This window comes from Halichoerus grypus, chromosome 1 (genome assembly GCF_964656455.1).
Source record: "Halichoerus grypus chromosome 1, mHalGry1.hap1.1, whole genome shotgun sequence".
In the NCBI taxonomy this organism is placed as follows: Eukaryota; Metazoa; Chordata; class Mammalia; order Carnivora; family Phocidae; genus Halichoerus; species Halichoerus grypus.
The window spans coordinates 209,840,250-209,857,859 of NC_135712.1; the positions used below are offsets into that span (position 1 = coordinate 209,840,250).

The 17,610-nt window shown below is 39.9% G+C and overlaps 2 protein-coding genes across 2 annotated transcripts; both read left to right on the top strand.

Annotated features, from left to right (window-relative positions):
• Positions 1-7,204: 7,204 nt before the first annotated feature.
• On the top strand, positions 7,205-12,698 carry ZNF317 (zinc finger protein 317). The gene is made up of 6 exons (XM_078059497.1): positions 7,205-7,328; positions 8,187-8,275; positions 8,746-9,823; positions 9,995-10,138; positions 12,003-12,109; positions 12,669-12,698. The coding sequence occupies exons 1-6, from the start codon at positions 7,205-7,207 to the stop codon at positions 12,696-12,698; spliced, it is 1,572 nt and encodes a 523-aa protein (XP_077915623.1).
• A 3,973-nt stretch (positions 12,699-16,671) lies between these two features.
• On the top strand, positions 16,672-17,610 carry LOC118553261 (olfactory receptor 7G3-like). Its single transcript, XM_036120242.2, has one exon. It carries the CDS (start codon positions 16,672-16,674, stop codon positions 17,608-17,610), a length of 939 nt encoding a protein of 312 aa, XP_035976135.2.

Sequence of the window (17,610 nt, forward strand, 5' to 3'; positions counted from 1 at the left end):
ATTGTCTGTTCAAAACTTCTATTTCTTCCTGATTCAGTTTTGGGAGGTTATATGTTTCTAGGAATTTATCAATTTCTTCTAGGTTGTCCAATTTGTGGGCACATAACTTTTTATAATATTCTCTTATAATCCTTTGTATTTCTGTGGTGTTGGTTGCTATTTCTCTTCCTTCATTTATGATTTTGAGTCCTCCCTCTTTTGATGAGTGTGGCTAAAGGTATATTGATTTTGTTGATCTTATCAAAGAACCAATTCCTGGTTTCACTGATCTGTTCTATCATTTTTTAGTCTCAATTTCATTTATTTTCTAATCTTCATTATTTCCTTCCTTATACTGGATTTGGGCTTTGTTCTTTTTTAGCTCCTTTAGGTGGAAGGTTAGGTTGTTTATTGGAGACTTTTCATGCTTCTTGAGGTACACCTGTATTGCTATAATCTTCCTTTTAGAAAAGTTTCTGCTGCATGCCAAAGATTTTGGACAATTGTGATTTCATTTTCATTTGTCTCCATGTATTTTTAAACTTCTTTGAATTCCTGGTTGACCCATTCTTTGTTTATTAGCATGTTATTTAACCTCCATGTATTTGTATTATTTCCAGATTTTTTTCTTGTGGTTTATTTCTAGTTCTATACCATTGAGGTTGAAAAAGGATGCATGATATGATTTCAGTCTTTTTGTATTTGTTGAGACTTGTGACCTTGTGACCTAACATGATAATCTTCTGTAGAATGTTTCGTGTGCACTGAAAAGAATGTTGTCTTCTGCTGTTTTGGGATGGAATGTTTTGAATATCTGTTAGGTGCATCTGGTCCAGCATGTCATTCAAATCCATGGTTTCCTTGTTGATTTTTTAAAAAAGATTTTATTTATTTTTGTGTGTGAGAGAGAGAGCGAGCAAGCACGAGCAGGGGGGAGGGTCAGAGGGAGAAACAGACTCCCTGCTGAGCAGGGAGCCCACGGTGGACTTAATCCCAGAACACTGGGATCATGACCTGAGCCAAAAGTAGACGCTTAAACCGACTGAGCCACCCAGGCACCCTCCTTGTTGATTTTCTGTCTGGATGATCTATCCATTGACATAAGTGGGTATTAAAATCCCCTGCTATTATTGTATTACTATTGATTTCCTCTTTTTTTTTTTTATAGTTTTATGTATTTGGGTGCTCCCAAGTTGGATGCATAAATATTTACAATTGTTATGTCTTCTTGTTGGGTTGTTCCCTTTATGATGATACAGTGTCCTTGTCTCTTGTTACAATCTTTGTTTTAAAGTCTGTTTTGTTCCATATAAGTATTGTTACTTCAACTTTCTTTTCACTTCCATTTACACTGTAAATGTTTTCCCATCCCTTTACTTTCAATCTGCATGTCTTTAAGTCTGAAACGATTGTCTTGTAGACAGCATATAGATGGGTCCTGTTTTTTTTTAATCCATTCAGTCACTCTGTCTTTTGGAGTGTTTAATCTATTTACATTGATAGTTATTATTCATAGGTGGGTACTTACTGCCATTTTGTTACTTGTTTTATGGTTGCTTTTGTAGTTCATCTCTGTTCCTTTCTTCTCTTGCTCTCTTCCCTTGTGATTTTGTGGCTTTCTTTAGTGATATGCTTGAATCCCTTTCTCTTTATTTTTAGGGTATCTATTACAGGTTTTTGACTTGTGATTACCACTCAGGCTTATATATAATGTCCTATGCATATAACAAGTCTATATTAGGTTGGTCTCTTAAGTTTGAACCCATTCTAAAAGTACTGAATTTTTACCTTCCCCCTCATTTTATGTATATTTTGTCACACTTTACATCCTTTCATTTTGTGAATCCCTTGACTGATTTTTTAAAAGATTTTATTTATTGGGGGGTGGGAGGATGGGTTAGCCTGGTGATGGGTATTAAAGAGGGCACGTATTGCATGGAGCACTGGGTGTTACACACAAATAATGAATCATGGAACACTACATCAAAAACTAATGATGTAATGTATGGTGATTAACATAACAATAAAAAATAAAAAAAAAGATTTTATTTATTTATTTGAGAGAGGGAAAGAGAGAGCATGACCAGGGGGAGGGGAGGGGCAGAGGGAGAGGGAGAAGCAGACTCCTTGCTGGGCAGGAAGCCTGATGTGGGGCTTGATCCCAGGACCCTGAGATTATGACCTGAGCTGAAGGCAGGTGCTTAACTGACTTGAGCCACCCAGGCATCCCTCTTGACTGATTTTTATAGATGTAATTAATTCTACTGCTTTTGTGCTTTAACCTACATGCTAGTTTTATAGTGATTAATCTGCTACCTTTTTTAAATTTATTTTATTTTTATTTTATTTTTTTTAAAGATTTTATTTATTCATTTGACAGAGAGAGAGAGAGAGAGAGACAGCGAGAGAGGGAACACAAGCAGGGGGAGTGGGAGAGGGAGAAGCAGGCCTCCCGCTGAGCAGGGAGCCCGATGTGGGGCTCGATCCCAGGACCCTGGGATCATGACCTGAGCCGAAGGCAGACGCTTAACGACTGAGCCACCCAGGCGCCCAATCTGCTACCTTTTTAAAGAAGATTTTATTTATTTATTTGACAGAGAGAGAGACAGTGAGAGAGGGAACACAAGCAGGGGGAGAGGGAGAGGGAGAAGCAGGCTCCCCGCAGAGCAGGGAGCCCAATGCGGGGCTTGATCCCAGGACCCTAGGATCATGACCTGAGCCAAAGGCAGACGCTTAACGACTGAGCCACCCAGGCGCCCCTAATCTGCTACTTTTATTATGTTTGAATGTACCTGTGAAATTTTTTCCTTTTATAGTTTTATTACTTCTGATTATGGCCTTTCCTTTCCACTCAAAGGATTCCTGTTACCATTTCTTGTAAGGCTGGTTTATTGGAGATAAATTCCTTTAACTTTTCTTTATCTGGGAAACTCTTTATATTGTATTCTAAATGACAGTCTTGCTGGGTAGAGTATTCTTGGTTGCAGGTGTTTGTCCTTCCAGCACTTGGAATATATCATACCACTCCCTTCTGGCATGCAAAGTTTCTGCTGAAAAATCAGCTCATAGCCTTATAGGGTTGCCCTTGTATGTAACTGTTTTCTTTAATCTTGCTGCTTTTAAAATTCTCTATCACTACCTTTTGCCAGTTTAATAACTTTGTGTCTTGGTGTGGACCTTCTTAGGCTGATTTTGTTGGGGGTGACTTCTGGATCTGGATGTTTGTTTCCTTCCCCAGATTAGGGAAGTTTTCATTTATTATTTCTTCAAATAAATTTTCTGCCCCCTTTTCTCCCTTCTCATCCATATAATGCAAGTATTACTATGCTTGATGGTGTCATTAAATTCCCTCAACGTATTTTTAAAGATTTTATTTGCTTATTTGACTGAGAGAGAGAGACACAGTGAGAGAGGGAACACAAGCAGGGGGAATGGGAGAGGGAGAAGCAGACTCCCCACTGAGCAGGGAGCCCAATGCGGGGCTTCATCCCAGGACCCTGGGATCATGACCTGAGCCAAAGGCAGACGCTTAACTGACTGAGCCACCCAGGCGCCCCTATTCTTAATTTTTTAAAAATTTTATTTATTTGACAGACTGAGAGACAGCAAGAGAGGGAAAACAAGCAGGGGGAGTGGGAGTGGGAGAAGCAGGCTTCCCACAGAGCGGGGAGCCCGATGCAGGGCTCACATAGTGCTAACAATCATATTAATAACCAAATAAACTCCAGGACTTTGCTTAGGTGACCCTTTTAATGGTGAACTCCAGGTCACGACACATTTACTGTCAGTTCAACTACACCAAGGTTTGTGGAGACAATGGCTTCTGTGCCCAAGCAGATTGCAAATCAATTTCGAATGGAACCTGGCATCACCCTGAAGGAATTCTAACTTCACACTGTTGGGGTAGTATACCAAGATGGCTTCAGGGTAGAATAACTTTACACAGCACATTTAAAAAAAGACACATTTATTCAGCATCATGATCAGACTATTACATTTAGCAATCAACAGCATGGGTGCAAAAAAAAAAAAAAAATCTACATTAAAACCCTTTGTTGGAATGCTTTACACCTTCCACAGAACAGAAACTAAAATAACCTGTTACACAATTAGTCACAAACACGGTCCTCAAGTTTTTTGCCCATGCACGAGTATTGTCTAAAACATGTCTTCTTTGTAGCAGCTAGGCCCTGCCACCACTGTGCTTGGCTGAGTTCACAAATCTGTTGTAACCTGTAGCTTCCCTGTCACTTCTCTGGCTCTCCTCTCCTGCTAAGCTTTGTTTCCTGGCAGTAATTAAAACCTTCTGCCACTGCCGTAGGTACTGCTGCTGCTGGAACCACCATAGCCACCTTGGTTTCGTGGTTTGCCAAAGTATTGGCCTCTACCACCATAGGGGCCTGAGCTTCTGCCTCCAAAATTTCCTCCTTTCTTTTTTTTTTTTTTTTTTAAGATTTTATTTATTTATTTGACAGAGAGAAACACAGCAAGAGCAGGAACACAAGCAGGGGCAGAGGGAGATGGAGAAGCAGGCTTCCCGCTGAGCAGGGAACCCGATGTGGGGCTCGATCCCAGGACCCTGGGATCATGACCTGAGCCGAAGGCAGATGCTTAACGACTGAGCCACCCAGGCACCCCTCCAAAATTTCCTCCTTTCATGGGTCCAAAATTTGAGGATTGATTGTTGTAATTGCCCAAATCATTATAGCTTCTGCCACCTCCAAAGTTGCTTCCATCATTACCAAATCCGTTATAGCCATCCCCACTGCCACCATATCCACCACCACCTCGACTGCCACCAAAGCCACCTCCACCACTGAAGTTTCCTCCACGACCAAAGTTGTCATTCCCACCAAAACCACCTCCACAACCACCACCAAGTTTCCAGAACCACTTCGACCTCTTTGGCTGGATGAAGCACTAGCCATCTCTTGCTTAGAGAGGGCTTTCCTTACTTCACAGTTGTGGCCGTTCACAGTATGGTATTTTTGAATGACGATCTTGTCTACAGAGTCATGGTCATCAAATGTTACAAAAGCAAAACCTCTCTTTTTGCCACTGCCTCGGTCAGTCATGATCCCGATCACTTCAATTTTCCCATACTGTTCAAAATAATCTCTTAGATGATGTTCTTCAGTGTCTTCTTTAATGCAAAAATCTTTTTCACAGTTAAGTGGGCACCAGGTCTTTGAGAATCTTCTCTCGAGACAGCCCTCTTTGGTTCCACAACTCTTCCATCCACCTTGTGTGGCCTTGCGTTCATGGCTGCATCCACCTCCTCCACAGTGGCATACGTGACAAACCCAAAGCCTCTGGAGCGCTTGGTGTTTGGATCTCTCATTACCACACAGTCCGTAAGCGTTCCCCATTGCTCAAAATGGCTCCTCATCAGTTGTTTCAAAGCTCAGACCAATGATGAAGAGCTTCCGCAGCTGTTCAGGCTCTTTGGGAGACTCTGACTTAGACATGACGGCGGTGGGAGAGGAGACTTTAACGATGCTTACTCGGCGGCATCCACAGGCAGAAATAGTCTTAATTTTTTAAAAGACTTATTTTTAAGTAATCTCTACACCCAGTGTGGGGCTCAAACTCATAACCCCGAGATTAAGAGTCACTTGCTACACCAACTGAGCCAACCAGGTGACCCTGTATTGGGTTCCACACTGAGCATAGAGCCTACTTAAAAAAAAAATTAAAAAATTAAAAGTGCTTATTTTAATTTTTAAGCCTGGTTTCCTGGTCATTGTAGCTTAGCAGTCCAATGCTTAGTAGCACTTTCTTAAATGCCTTGCCTATGTCTCTTCATCTCTTGCTAAGTAGATCTATGTAAGATGTCATGCCTTTAAGCTTCAGGCAACTTATAAGACTAAGTTATTTTTCATTTCCTGCTTGGACAGGGTCTAAAAGTCAACCAAATCTAGGTGACTTCGGACTTATCCTCTTTCCTGAGCATGTGCATAGCCTTGCTCATGCATGGAATTCTGGATCCCCAGGAACTGATTGGAGCTTTTCAAAGTCTCCAAGGTTATGCCCTGGGGATAAGAGCTTTTTTTTCTGCTAAGCTGAGCTCTGAGTAAAATCTAATAGCCCAACACCCTGAGGATATAGATTTTCTAGGGAGCTGCAAGCTTAGATTAATAATATCTGTATCTATAATCATATATATATATTCATGATAGATTATACACACACACATACAACACACACACACATAATGGATTTTAAGGTAAGAGTACAAAGGACTCACTGATATGGTTTCGGATTCTACATTGCAACTAACCTAAAGAAACCTCCACTTGTTAAGTTTTGGTGCCTTATCAAAGAATATCCACACTGATTTTTAAAGACTGTTAATATGTTCCTCTCCTTTTCAACTACTTATCTGTGTGAGTCTAGATTTTCTTCAAAACAACATAGAAAACGCACTGTATGCAGAAGTGGATATGAGAATCCAGTGATCTTCTTTTGAGCCATGCATTAATGAGGTGTACCGTGTAACAAAAATGATATCACTCTTCTCAGTAGCTTTTTTTTTTAAAGATTTTATTTATTTATTAGAGAGAGAGAGAGAGAGAAAGCACAAGCAGCGGGAGTGGCAGGCAGAGGGAGAAGCAGGCTCCTCGCTGAGCAAGGAGCCCGATGTGGGACTCGATCCCAGGACCCTAGGATCATGACCTGAGCCGAAGGCAGACGCTTAACTGACTGAGCCACCCAGGCATCCCTCTTCTCAGCAGCTTTTTAAAAATATAAGTATTTTAGAAAATATTGACTGTTCTGGGGCTGGTTCTTTTAACAATGTTCAGGTCTCTTTGTTGACTGCAAGGCTGCTGAATTTTGACTACTATGCCATAGAGCTAAGGAGAGAGGAAGAATAGAAATAATCTGAAGTTAAAATGTCAAAGACCCTTTTCCCTTACCAAGGTTCGGTGATTTTTCTTGGATAGACAACTTTCCATTTGTTCTGTGTCTTTGGTTAATTTCTAGAGTTCTGAATTGATTGATTCTATTTGTTTTGCCCATCATTTGTTGTTTAGTGGGGGAGATAAGTTAAACAGGGTCCTCATTCTATCCTTCTGAAAGCTGATCTCCCAAGTGCTTTACTTTTGCTTGGTCTGTTAGAAATTTGTCATAATCATTTTGCTACTCCTAAAGCCACACTTGCCTATCTTCAGAACCTCAAAGATAAAAGTTTCCACAGTTTGATGGTAGTTTTGTTATACACTACATGGTTCTCTCACATCCATTGTTCCCCATTGTAGAAAAGCAGCTCAGCAAACCCACTCTGATCACCCAGATGGAACAGGAAGATGAAATGAAAACAGAGACAGGAAATCAAGATACCTGTTCAGGTGAGCAACGGGCATATATGAATGTTTTGTACCACATCTGGTGGGGGTGAGAAAGAGGTACATTATGAAAAGTCAAACAGGGAACTTTAAAAAAAAAAAATACGCTTTAAATTTGAGTAGAAAGCAGAGACCATTTGGTATGAGCTTATTCATGTACTTTCAGAATTCCCTAATCTTTGACTTTTAACCTATCATTTCATACTTTTTTTTTTATGTTATGTTAGTCACCATACAGTATATCATTAGTTTTTGATGTAGTGTTCCATGATTCATTGTTTGCGTATAACACCCAGTGCTCCATGCAATATGTGCCCTCCTTAATACCCATCACTGGGCTAACCCATCCTCCCAGTCCCCTCCCCTCTAAAACCCTCAGTTTCCCGGAGTCCATAGTCTCTCATGGTTTGTCTCCCTCTCTGATTTCCCCCCCTTCATTTTTCCTTTCCTTCTCCTAATGTCCTTCATACTTTTCCTATGCTCTGAAAGAAAGACCTGTCTTATGCTTTAATATTTACATCTAGAATCACTGTCTAGTTATTCCCATTTTGTGTGTGTGTGTGTGTGTGTGTGTGTAGCTATAGCCTTTGCTTATTAACATAATTTTCATTCAGGATAGAACCTTCCTTAATAAGTGATATAAAACACTGAAGCATGTAAATATCATTCTTTTGATCAAGAATACTTTTTTCTCACACATTGTCTTCCTAAGTTTAGGGTCAATTTGAAGAGAAATCCACATGGACCTTAGTTTTGTCCTTACTCACCATTTCATGCTCGAGGTTGCTTCCTGTTTCTGTCAGATTGGGCTTGGGCTTTACCTCCTTGTCAGCATATTGACAAAAACTTACTTTCCCCCAGTTTGTTCAGATGGGATGGTTCTCCTTAAAACCAAACAATCACAACATAAGCAAGATATTTTGGAGAAAGAAGCACTCAGTGGCAAGAAGGTAAGAGTCACATGAGAATTTCTTGCTCTCTGTTAGAAGTCCAGATGTCCATGTAATACTAAGGGGGAAATTTGAGGCACTCATTTTACCAATAGAAAACAGGAAATTCTCTAAATATCATGAATTTGAAGGAAACTTACCCATTAGCTCCAAAAATGGTTGCTGAGAATCCCCAAAGTAAATATTTTCATAATGGAAGTTAGATATTAAATATTGAAAACATTCACTCCAAAGCATTTATGTGTTAAAACTCTAAAGAGACCCTGATGGGAGCAATGTGGTATAAGATTCATCTTATTCAAGCTAATAAACTCAGACAGGAACTGTATATTCACTAAGAAAATGTTAGGTAAGCTCTAATTCTAATAAAGTGCTTGTTTAAAGATGTCAGAATTTATGAGTATGGGGGGAAGATTCTCAATATAATGAATGTGATAAATCTTGTGATCATAACTTACTTTAACCAATAGGAGCAAACTCATGGAGGAAGATCCATTGAACAGAATAAAATTGCCTTGAGCATGAAATCTAGCATCACTCAGAATCAGAGAATTCATCCTGGTGAGAATCCCCATCAATGCCTTCATCTTGGGAAAGCCCTCAGAGATTGTTTACACCTTAACCCACATGAGAGCATTCTTTCGGGGGAAAAATCCAATGGCTGTAAAAATGATAAAAATACCTTCATCAGGAGTTCTTTCTTAGCTGTGCGTAAGAAGCAACATACAAGAGAGAAGTCCTATGAATGCACTGACTCTAGGAAAGTCTCAAGTTCAATCTTATATCTTAAGCATGAAAAAACTTGCATTAGAGAGAAATATTTTCAGTGTAGCCAGTGTGGTAAAGTATTACAGAACCACTCATCCATTGCATTGCACATGAGAACCCACAGTGGAGAAAAACCTTTTAAATGTAACCAATGTGGGAAAGCCTACAGTTCAAGCTCTTATCTTACACGGCACAAGAGAATTCACACTGGGGAGAAGCCCTATGAATGCCGTGACTGTGGAAAAACCTTCAGAGATAGTTCACTTCTTAGACAACATGAAGGAATTCATTCAAGGGACAAACCCTACAAATGTGATCAGTGCAGCAAAACCTTCAGTAGAAGCTCTAGGCTTACCATGCACAAGATAATACATACCAAAGAGAAGCCCTATGCCTGCAATGATTGTGGGAAAACCTTCAGTATTCTTTCATACCTTACAAGACATAAGAGGGTCCACACTGGTGAGAAGTCCGTTGAGTGTAGCCACTGTGGAAAAGTATTAAGTAGTCTGTCAGCCCTGAAGACACACCTGCGGATACATACTGGAGAGAAACCTTACAAGTGTGATCAATGTGGAAGGACTTTTAGAATGAGCTGTAATCTTAATGTGCACAAGAAAATGCATGCTGGAGAGAAACCGTGTACTTGCAATGACTGTGGGAAAGCCTTCAGGGATCACTCGTGCCTTAAAGAACACATGAGAATTCACACTGGAGAGAAACCCTTTGCATGTAACCAGTGTGGGAAAGCCTTCAGAGTGAAATCTTTCCTCACTTTGCATAAGAAAATTCACATGAAAATGAAACAATATGAGTGTAAGGAGTGTGGGAAAGCCTTCGGTGGTCTCTTATCTCATAGGAGACATATGAAAAAGCACACCAGGGAAAAGAAACCCTTCAAGTGTAATGAGTGTGAAAAGGCTTTTAGGAGGCATGTGTCCCTTACAATACACATAAGAACTCACACTGGAGAGAAACCCTATGAGTGTGATCAATGTGGGAAAACCTTCAGCGTGAGGTGTAATCTTACTGTGCACAAGAGAGTCCATACTGGTGAAAAGCCCTATCAATGCAGTGTCTGTGGACATGCTTTCAGTAAGCTCTCCTCCCTTCGGCGGCATCACGAGAGCACTCATGCTGAATAACTCCTAGTAAATGTCCATGTGCAATAGTTTTCAGTGAACTCTCAATCTTGAAGGCATACAAGCAAATGCTAACTGCAGAGGAGAACTGGATGTAAAGAATGGGAGAAAGTCTCTGAATAATAGATCTGTGGGAGAAATATAAGTTATGCAATGACTGTGATAAATCCTTTATTCATCCCCTAGATAGGTGACCATTTGACGCCGAAAGTAAAAACCTTTAGTGACTTCAAGACTTGTTACTTGAGAAAAATAAACACCTAATGTTTTAAGCCACCATGTTTATAGTGTGTGTGTGTGTGTGTGTGTGTGTGTGTGTGTGTGTGTGTTGGGAGGGAGGTTTTATTCACAAATGACTGTCACTAACCAATATAACCTATGTCAGATTTTTAGAAATTTATATATATAGTTAAAAAATTGAACTGCTACTGGGGTACCAGGGTGGAGGTTACCTATATTAGCTATTACACACACTGGTCAAGAAGTAGAACATTTTCAGCACTTAGAATCCTCCTTCAGTGCTTCCTTTTCACTCACAGTCACCCTGATTCTTGCCACCAGAACATGTGTACTGTATGGATCCAATGCATTTTTAAAAAGATTTTTTTAAGTAATCTCTGCACACAATATGGGGCTCGAACTCACAACCCCGAGATCAAGAGTCGCATGTTCCATTGACTGAGCTGACCAGGTGCCCCTAGAATCATGCATTTTTAACAGCTTTATTGAGATATAATTCACATGTCATAAAGTATAAAATTCAGTGGTTTTCAGTATGTTTACAGAGTTACATGCACTATTATACCTGATGTGTTGTTATTGTATCTGGATTCTGCTCAGTTCTATTTGTGAGATTCATCTATGTTCTTCCTTTAGCAGAGTTTTATTCTCATTGATATATAGCTTTCCATTTTATGAATATGCACAATTCATAAAACTGTTCTGGACATTTGGGTTGTTTATAATTGGAGTATTTTTTTTTAGGATTTTATTTATTTGAGAGAGAGGGCAAGAGAGAGCATACAAGCGGGGAGGGACAAAGGGAGAGGGAGAAGCGGACTCCCTGCTGAGCAGAGAGCCTGATGTGGGGCTCTATCCCAGGACCCTGAGATCATGACCCCAGCTGAATGTAGGTGCTTAACTGACTGAGCCACTCAGGAGCCCTATAGTCATAAGTAGTTCTGCCATGAACATTCTTGTACATGTTTTAGTTCACAGCTGTATGTATTTTTGTAGGGTCTATATTTTAGGAGTGCAGTCTGGGTCATAGGGAATACACATGGTCATGTTTATTCAACACTACCAAACGGTTTTACAAAGTAGTTGTTCCAATATGCATATGTGCTCTCTTGGTAATACTTTACACTGTCTTTTTCATTTTGGCAGTTTTGATGTGTATGTTGTAGGACCATATTTTGATTTTTAAATTTTTAAAAACTTTTCATTTTGAACCAGTTTTGCACTTAACTAGAAAAGTTTGTACAGAGTCCTGTATATCCCTGTTTCCCAAGGTTAATGCAATTTATCACCTGCTTCCTTCTGGTTAGTGCTTTTTTGGTGTGTGATCTCTAAGATTGCTAGTTTTGAAGTCGATTTTCCAGACAATCTCCAAAAGCCTGCCCAAGTAACTAGTAAATTGGTTTCTTTACATGCACTCTTTCCTATTATAGTACTTACCTCATTCATTAAGAGACTTTAGTTAAAGAAAAATTTCTTAAGAGTGACTTTGTGGAGATGCTCCCATGATACATGCTCTGCATCCCCAGTCTCTTCCCTATGGGGACTTAAACACCACTTTGCTTCTCTTATTCTTCCAGTGATAATCTCTGCCTCAGAGAACGCTGGGAATTGGTTTAATGAGAAGCTCATCAATTCTCTTAAGGTCAGACCGAAGAAATTCAAGAATGAGATTCCCTGTCTGGAGGTGAGAGGAAACATGGGAAGAGAATGATGTATACCTGTCCTCTCAGGATCAGGAAATCTGGTCCTCCATGAGTCCTTTCTATGAGCTGTTCTCCTTAAGGATTTGAAATGCCTTGGGGAAGAAACGACAGTACATATTTGGCTAATGAGCTTTGGAAATTGAGCTCCCAGGGCCACAGAGACTGCAGAGTCTATCTGTGACCACTCCTGTCAAAGACCTGTTCATGTCAGGAAACACACCTGAGTCTCCTGAGATGCTCCCTCTTGCCCTGGGGAGCTCAATTGCCTTACGTGGTCCCTCTGCCCTTCCTGGGGACAGATTTCCCATCTCTACCCTTCAATATCTAGAGGAAAGGTGAATTACTCATTGGTGACTTCAAGGTAATCTGATTTGCCCTACTAAATGCTGTGAGAAATTGAACAGTTTTTTTTTTTTTTTTTTTTTTAAATCAGCCTATCTGGAGGACATCCAAGAGGTAAGAGAAAGTTTGGTAAGTTTGTTACATTGAATTTGCAGTCAGCTTTCATTTCCCGCTATTACTCTGCCTTTTAAATTCCAGGGACTCTTTCCCTACCTGAACATGAATTAGCCCCTTCAGAAATTGGACAGATAGGGGTGCCTGGGTGGCTCAGTCGGTTATGCGTCTGCCTTCGGCTCAGATCATGGTCCCAGGGTCCTGAGATTGAGTCCTGCATTGGGCTCCCTGCTCAGCGGGGAGCTTGCTTCTCCCTCTGCCATTCCTCCTGCTGGTGCTCGCTGTCTGTCAAATAAATAAATAAAATCTTAAAAAAAAAATTGGACAGATAATTCTACAATTCTCTGGTTTCCCTCATTTTGGGGGGCTGTGAATGGGACTAGGATGGATGAGTTTGGCTTCTCAATTTTCCCATATCTGGTTCCAGCTTTTATCTCAGAGAACTCAAGTCTTGTTCCTACTTCTTATCCATAAGGACCTTGAGAGAGGAGGTTGAGACCCATTAGTCTACCTTTCCAGTCTTTCTCTGAAAATCCCCAAAGAAAATAGAGAATATTTAAAGCCATAAGAACAGCACAGTGAGCAGTAAAATAAATAGCCATGCAACCACTTTGCAGAATTAATGCTGACATTTTGGCCATATTATCTTCAGATATTTTCTTTTAAAATAATAAAGTATTACATACACATTATATATTACCATTATATTTTAAACGGAGTATCAGATCCAAATCCCACAGAGAAAGGCCTTTCTTTGCCTTCAGACAGGGATAACTATATATCATCATGGACAAATCCTCTATATCCCCTCCTCCCCTCCCAGAGGTTACCACTCTGGAATTGGTGGATATTTGCCATGGGTAGTTTAACACTATTAGTACATGTGAACATGTCTGATAAATCTCTACTATAGAAAAAATTGTAATTAACCCAAAGGCCCACTGATGAGAGAATGTATGTTAAAATTAATAAACCAGATCTTCTTGTGTCAATCTTGATAAATAGAGAAAAGATAATGTGAAGCCAAAAAAAGTTGCTGAATTGAATAATGTACTATGTATAACAAATATGAGCATGTAACATAAGCAGAGAATGTTTATGGCTACATTATTACTCAGGTGAAACATTTCAGGGGAATGAAAGCATGGAAAATTCCCTCTGAGAGGAAAAGTCACTATTGAGATTGTGTACAAATATGCTGGGGTTTCAAGGTGATTTCCATTGTTTTATTAATAAAACTGGGGCAAGCTTGGCACAATATCAAATTTAGTCATGCTGGCTGGTGGGCTTAAGCCCTTCACTGTCATTTTGTACTTTTTGGGGTACTTAAATTGAACATTAAACATGAAACAATTATTTTAAGGAGTATTTATAATTACATAAACTCCATCATGCTATAGCTATCATATAAATTGCTCTTCTCCTTTAATAATTTTTGGTTTAATTTTATACAGCAAGAAATAATGTAAATATTTAGACTTTGCATATTTAAAACATTTAAGAAATTAAGGATGATATAATAGTATAAAAATATTAAAATAACACGGTGTACCATGACTATGCCATAACTTAGGAATGTATTCCCATACTGATGTTTGTTTAGGTTATTTCCTTTCTCTATTTCATTATACTGAGGGCTCCCAGTGGAGATTTGAGTACATCCCTTTCAGCCCTGAGATCATATTCTTGGGGTGCCTTCCCTCCTTGCCTCTTTCATTCTGTCTCACTCTCAGCTTCCCTTCTAGACATTAGGACTGTCCACAGCTAAAACCAAAAGTGATAGGAAGTCATTGCAAGGCCCCACTGTGCTTGGTGCTTTTCATTTTTCATCAGTGTAATATCTGTGTGTGTGTGTGTGTGTGTGTGTGTGTGTATGTCTACGTGTGGGTGTATATATTAATTTAACTGTATTATGTTAGTCACCATACAATACATCATTACTGTTTGATGTAGTACCTTTGTATATTTTATAGTAGTTGCCATTATACAAATGAGAAAATTGGGACGCCTGGGTGACTCAGTCAAGCACCTGTCTTCAGCTCAGGTCACGATCTTAGGGTCCTGGGATTGGGTCCCACATCGCGCTCCTTGCTCTGTGGGGAGGCTGCTTCTCCCTCTGTCTGCTTCTCCCCCTGCTTGTGCTCTCTCTCTCTCTGACAAAATCTTTTTAAAAAAAATGAAAATTGAATCTGCTCAGAGAGGTTCAGGGACCTTCTCGTGTCACAGATCCATGTTGCAATTGGGGGATTCATGATTAAACCAAGGAGTGTCTGTTCAAGCCTTATCCCTAGATGGTTTTTATGATCCCTTGTCTTTCTCCAGGAAAAAAGTCAACTCTGCTCAGGGCCTCAATTTGTGAAGCAAAGGGCTCACATTAGGTGGGCTCACTGTACACATCTTGTGATTCTATCATATGTTTGAGATATTGTTAAGAAATTCCTTCAATTCATTACTTCATGAGAATGGTAGGCAGATGCTTAGACACTGCTAACCCATGCCAATCCCTTATTGCCACTTTAGGGGGCATCATGAGCAATTTCTCAGGAATCTGGATAAGCCAGATGGGATATGAGAGGCCTGGAGCTGGTCCTGAGTTGGTCCACATGGGACTCCTTCCCTGAACCAGGGGCTGAGAGGGCTGAACCAGGAATAATAGGAAGGAGGGTCTGATCTATGGCTTACTCTTTTAACATTTTCTTTCTTTTAATTGAGATACAACATTGCAATAGTTTTAGGTGTACCACACAGTGACTTGATATATGTAAATATTGCAAAATAATTACCAGAATAAATTTCAGTAACATCCATCACTACCCATGGTCATACAATTTTTTCTTGTGATGAGAACTTTTAAGAACATTTTTATATTATCTATGATATAAATGAAAGACATGGGTTAAGACAAAAATAGGAGGGACCTATGCTATTAGATAAAGAGAGGTTAATTTTCACTTTCAGAAACTGTGGTAAGAAAGGAAAAATGAGAGGGCACATGCTGTGATGAGCACTGGGTGTTATATTTAACTGATGAATCATTGAACGTATCAAAAACTAATTATGTACTATACAGTGGCTAACTGAACATAATAAAAAAAGGAAAAATGATGGGAGAGAAAGACATTACGGGGTATGTATGAAAGTCAATAAAAGGGTAAATATATCTATCCAGACTATTAAGCTAAGCACAGAGCTTGACTCTAATGACTTCCAGTAACATTTGAATATTTTTAGAATTATCTCCCCCTTTCTTGTTTTCTTTCATTCTTTTATCTTTTTTCTTTTTGTACCTCATCATTATGTGGTTAAAGAATGTTAAGTGGAAAAGAGAAAATACCAGTGAGAAAGAGGTAGGGAACTTCTAAAATTGAGTGTCATTTTTTTTTTCTCCCAAACATAGAGATAATTGGATAAAACACTGAAGTGTTATTAATTGCATGTGCAACGTCAAACATTTTGCATTTATTACTGTAAGTCCCCGCATTACCCTGAAAGTGTAATCATCCAGGTGTATTTGCTTCTTTTTTAAAGATTTTATTTATTTATTTGAGAGAGAGAGAGCATTTCGGGGGGGAGCAGAGGGAGAGGGAGAAGCAGATTCCCTGCTGAGCAGGGAGCCCTACACGGGGCTCGATCCAGGGACTCTGGAGTCATGACCTGAGTTGAAGGCAGACACTTAACCGACAGCCACCCAGGTACCCCTGTTTGTAGGCATCTTAACCGGGTAATGTTTCATTCCTCTTTTCTTACTAAGTACCTCTACTTGACAAAGAATTGATAGAAAATAGTACTGCATGGAGCACTGGGTGTTAATACGAAAACAATGGATCGTGGATCACCACATCAAAAACTAATGATGTATGGTGACTAACATAACATAATAAAATTTAAAAAAAAAGAATTGATAGAAAATAAAAACTTGGGACAGGATGGTATGGGGGGGGAATGTTGAGGGGAACACAAAGCAAGGAAAGGAGGAGTAAAGAGGGGAGAGAGGAAAGCAGGAGAAAAGATAGGCATGTTTAAGAAAGTTTCTCTTAAGTTTTGTTTTCTTGTCACCTCCATCTTTTCTATCAGACCCCTCAGCAACATGAAATCAGGAAACCTCTCAGGTACTATAGAATTCCTCCTTCTGGGACTGTCAGAGGATCCAGAACTGCAGCCCCTCCTATTCTGCCTATTCCTGTCTGTGTACCTGGTCTCTGTGCTTGGGAATCTGCTCATCATCCTGGCCATTATGTATGACTCCCACTTCCACACCCCCATGTACTTCTTCCTCTCTAATCTATCTTTTGTTGACATCTGTTTCACCACCACAATGATCCCAAAGATGCTTGTGAACATCCAGACACAGAGCAAATCCATCAGTTACACAGGCTGCCTCACACAAATCTGCTTTGTCCTGACTTTTGCTGGATTAGAAAATGGAATTCTGGTCATGATGGCCTTTGATCGATTTGTGGCCATCTGTCACCCACTGAGGTACAATATCATCATGAACCCCAAACTCTGTAGGCTGCTGGTTCTGCTGTCCTTCCTTATTAGTGTTCTGGATGCCCTTCTCCACACTTTGATGGCACTACAACTTTCCTTCTGCACAGACCTGGAAATTCCCCACTTTTTCTGTGAATTAGCTCATATTCTCAAGCTTACCTGTTCTGATATCCTCATCAATAACATCCTCATGTATTTAGTGACCAGCATATTGGGTGTTATTCCTCTCTCTGGGATAATTATCTCTTACACTCGAATTACCTCATCTGTCCTGAAAATCCCATCAGGTGGTGGAAAATATAAGGCACTTTCCGTCTGTGGGTCATGCTTAATAGTTGTTTCCCTGTTCTCTGGGACAGGTTTTGGGGTGTACCTTAGTTCTGCAGCTACACACTCTTCCAGGAAGAGTGCAATAGTATCAGTCATGTACACTGTGGTCACCCCCATGATGAACCCCTTTATCTATGGTCTGAGGAACAAGGACATGATGGGGGCTTTGAGGAAACTTATCTCTAGAATATCATCTTTCCATTAA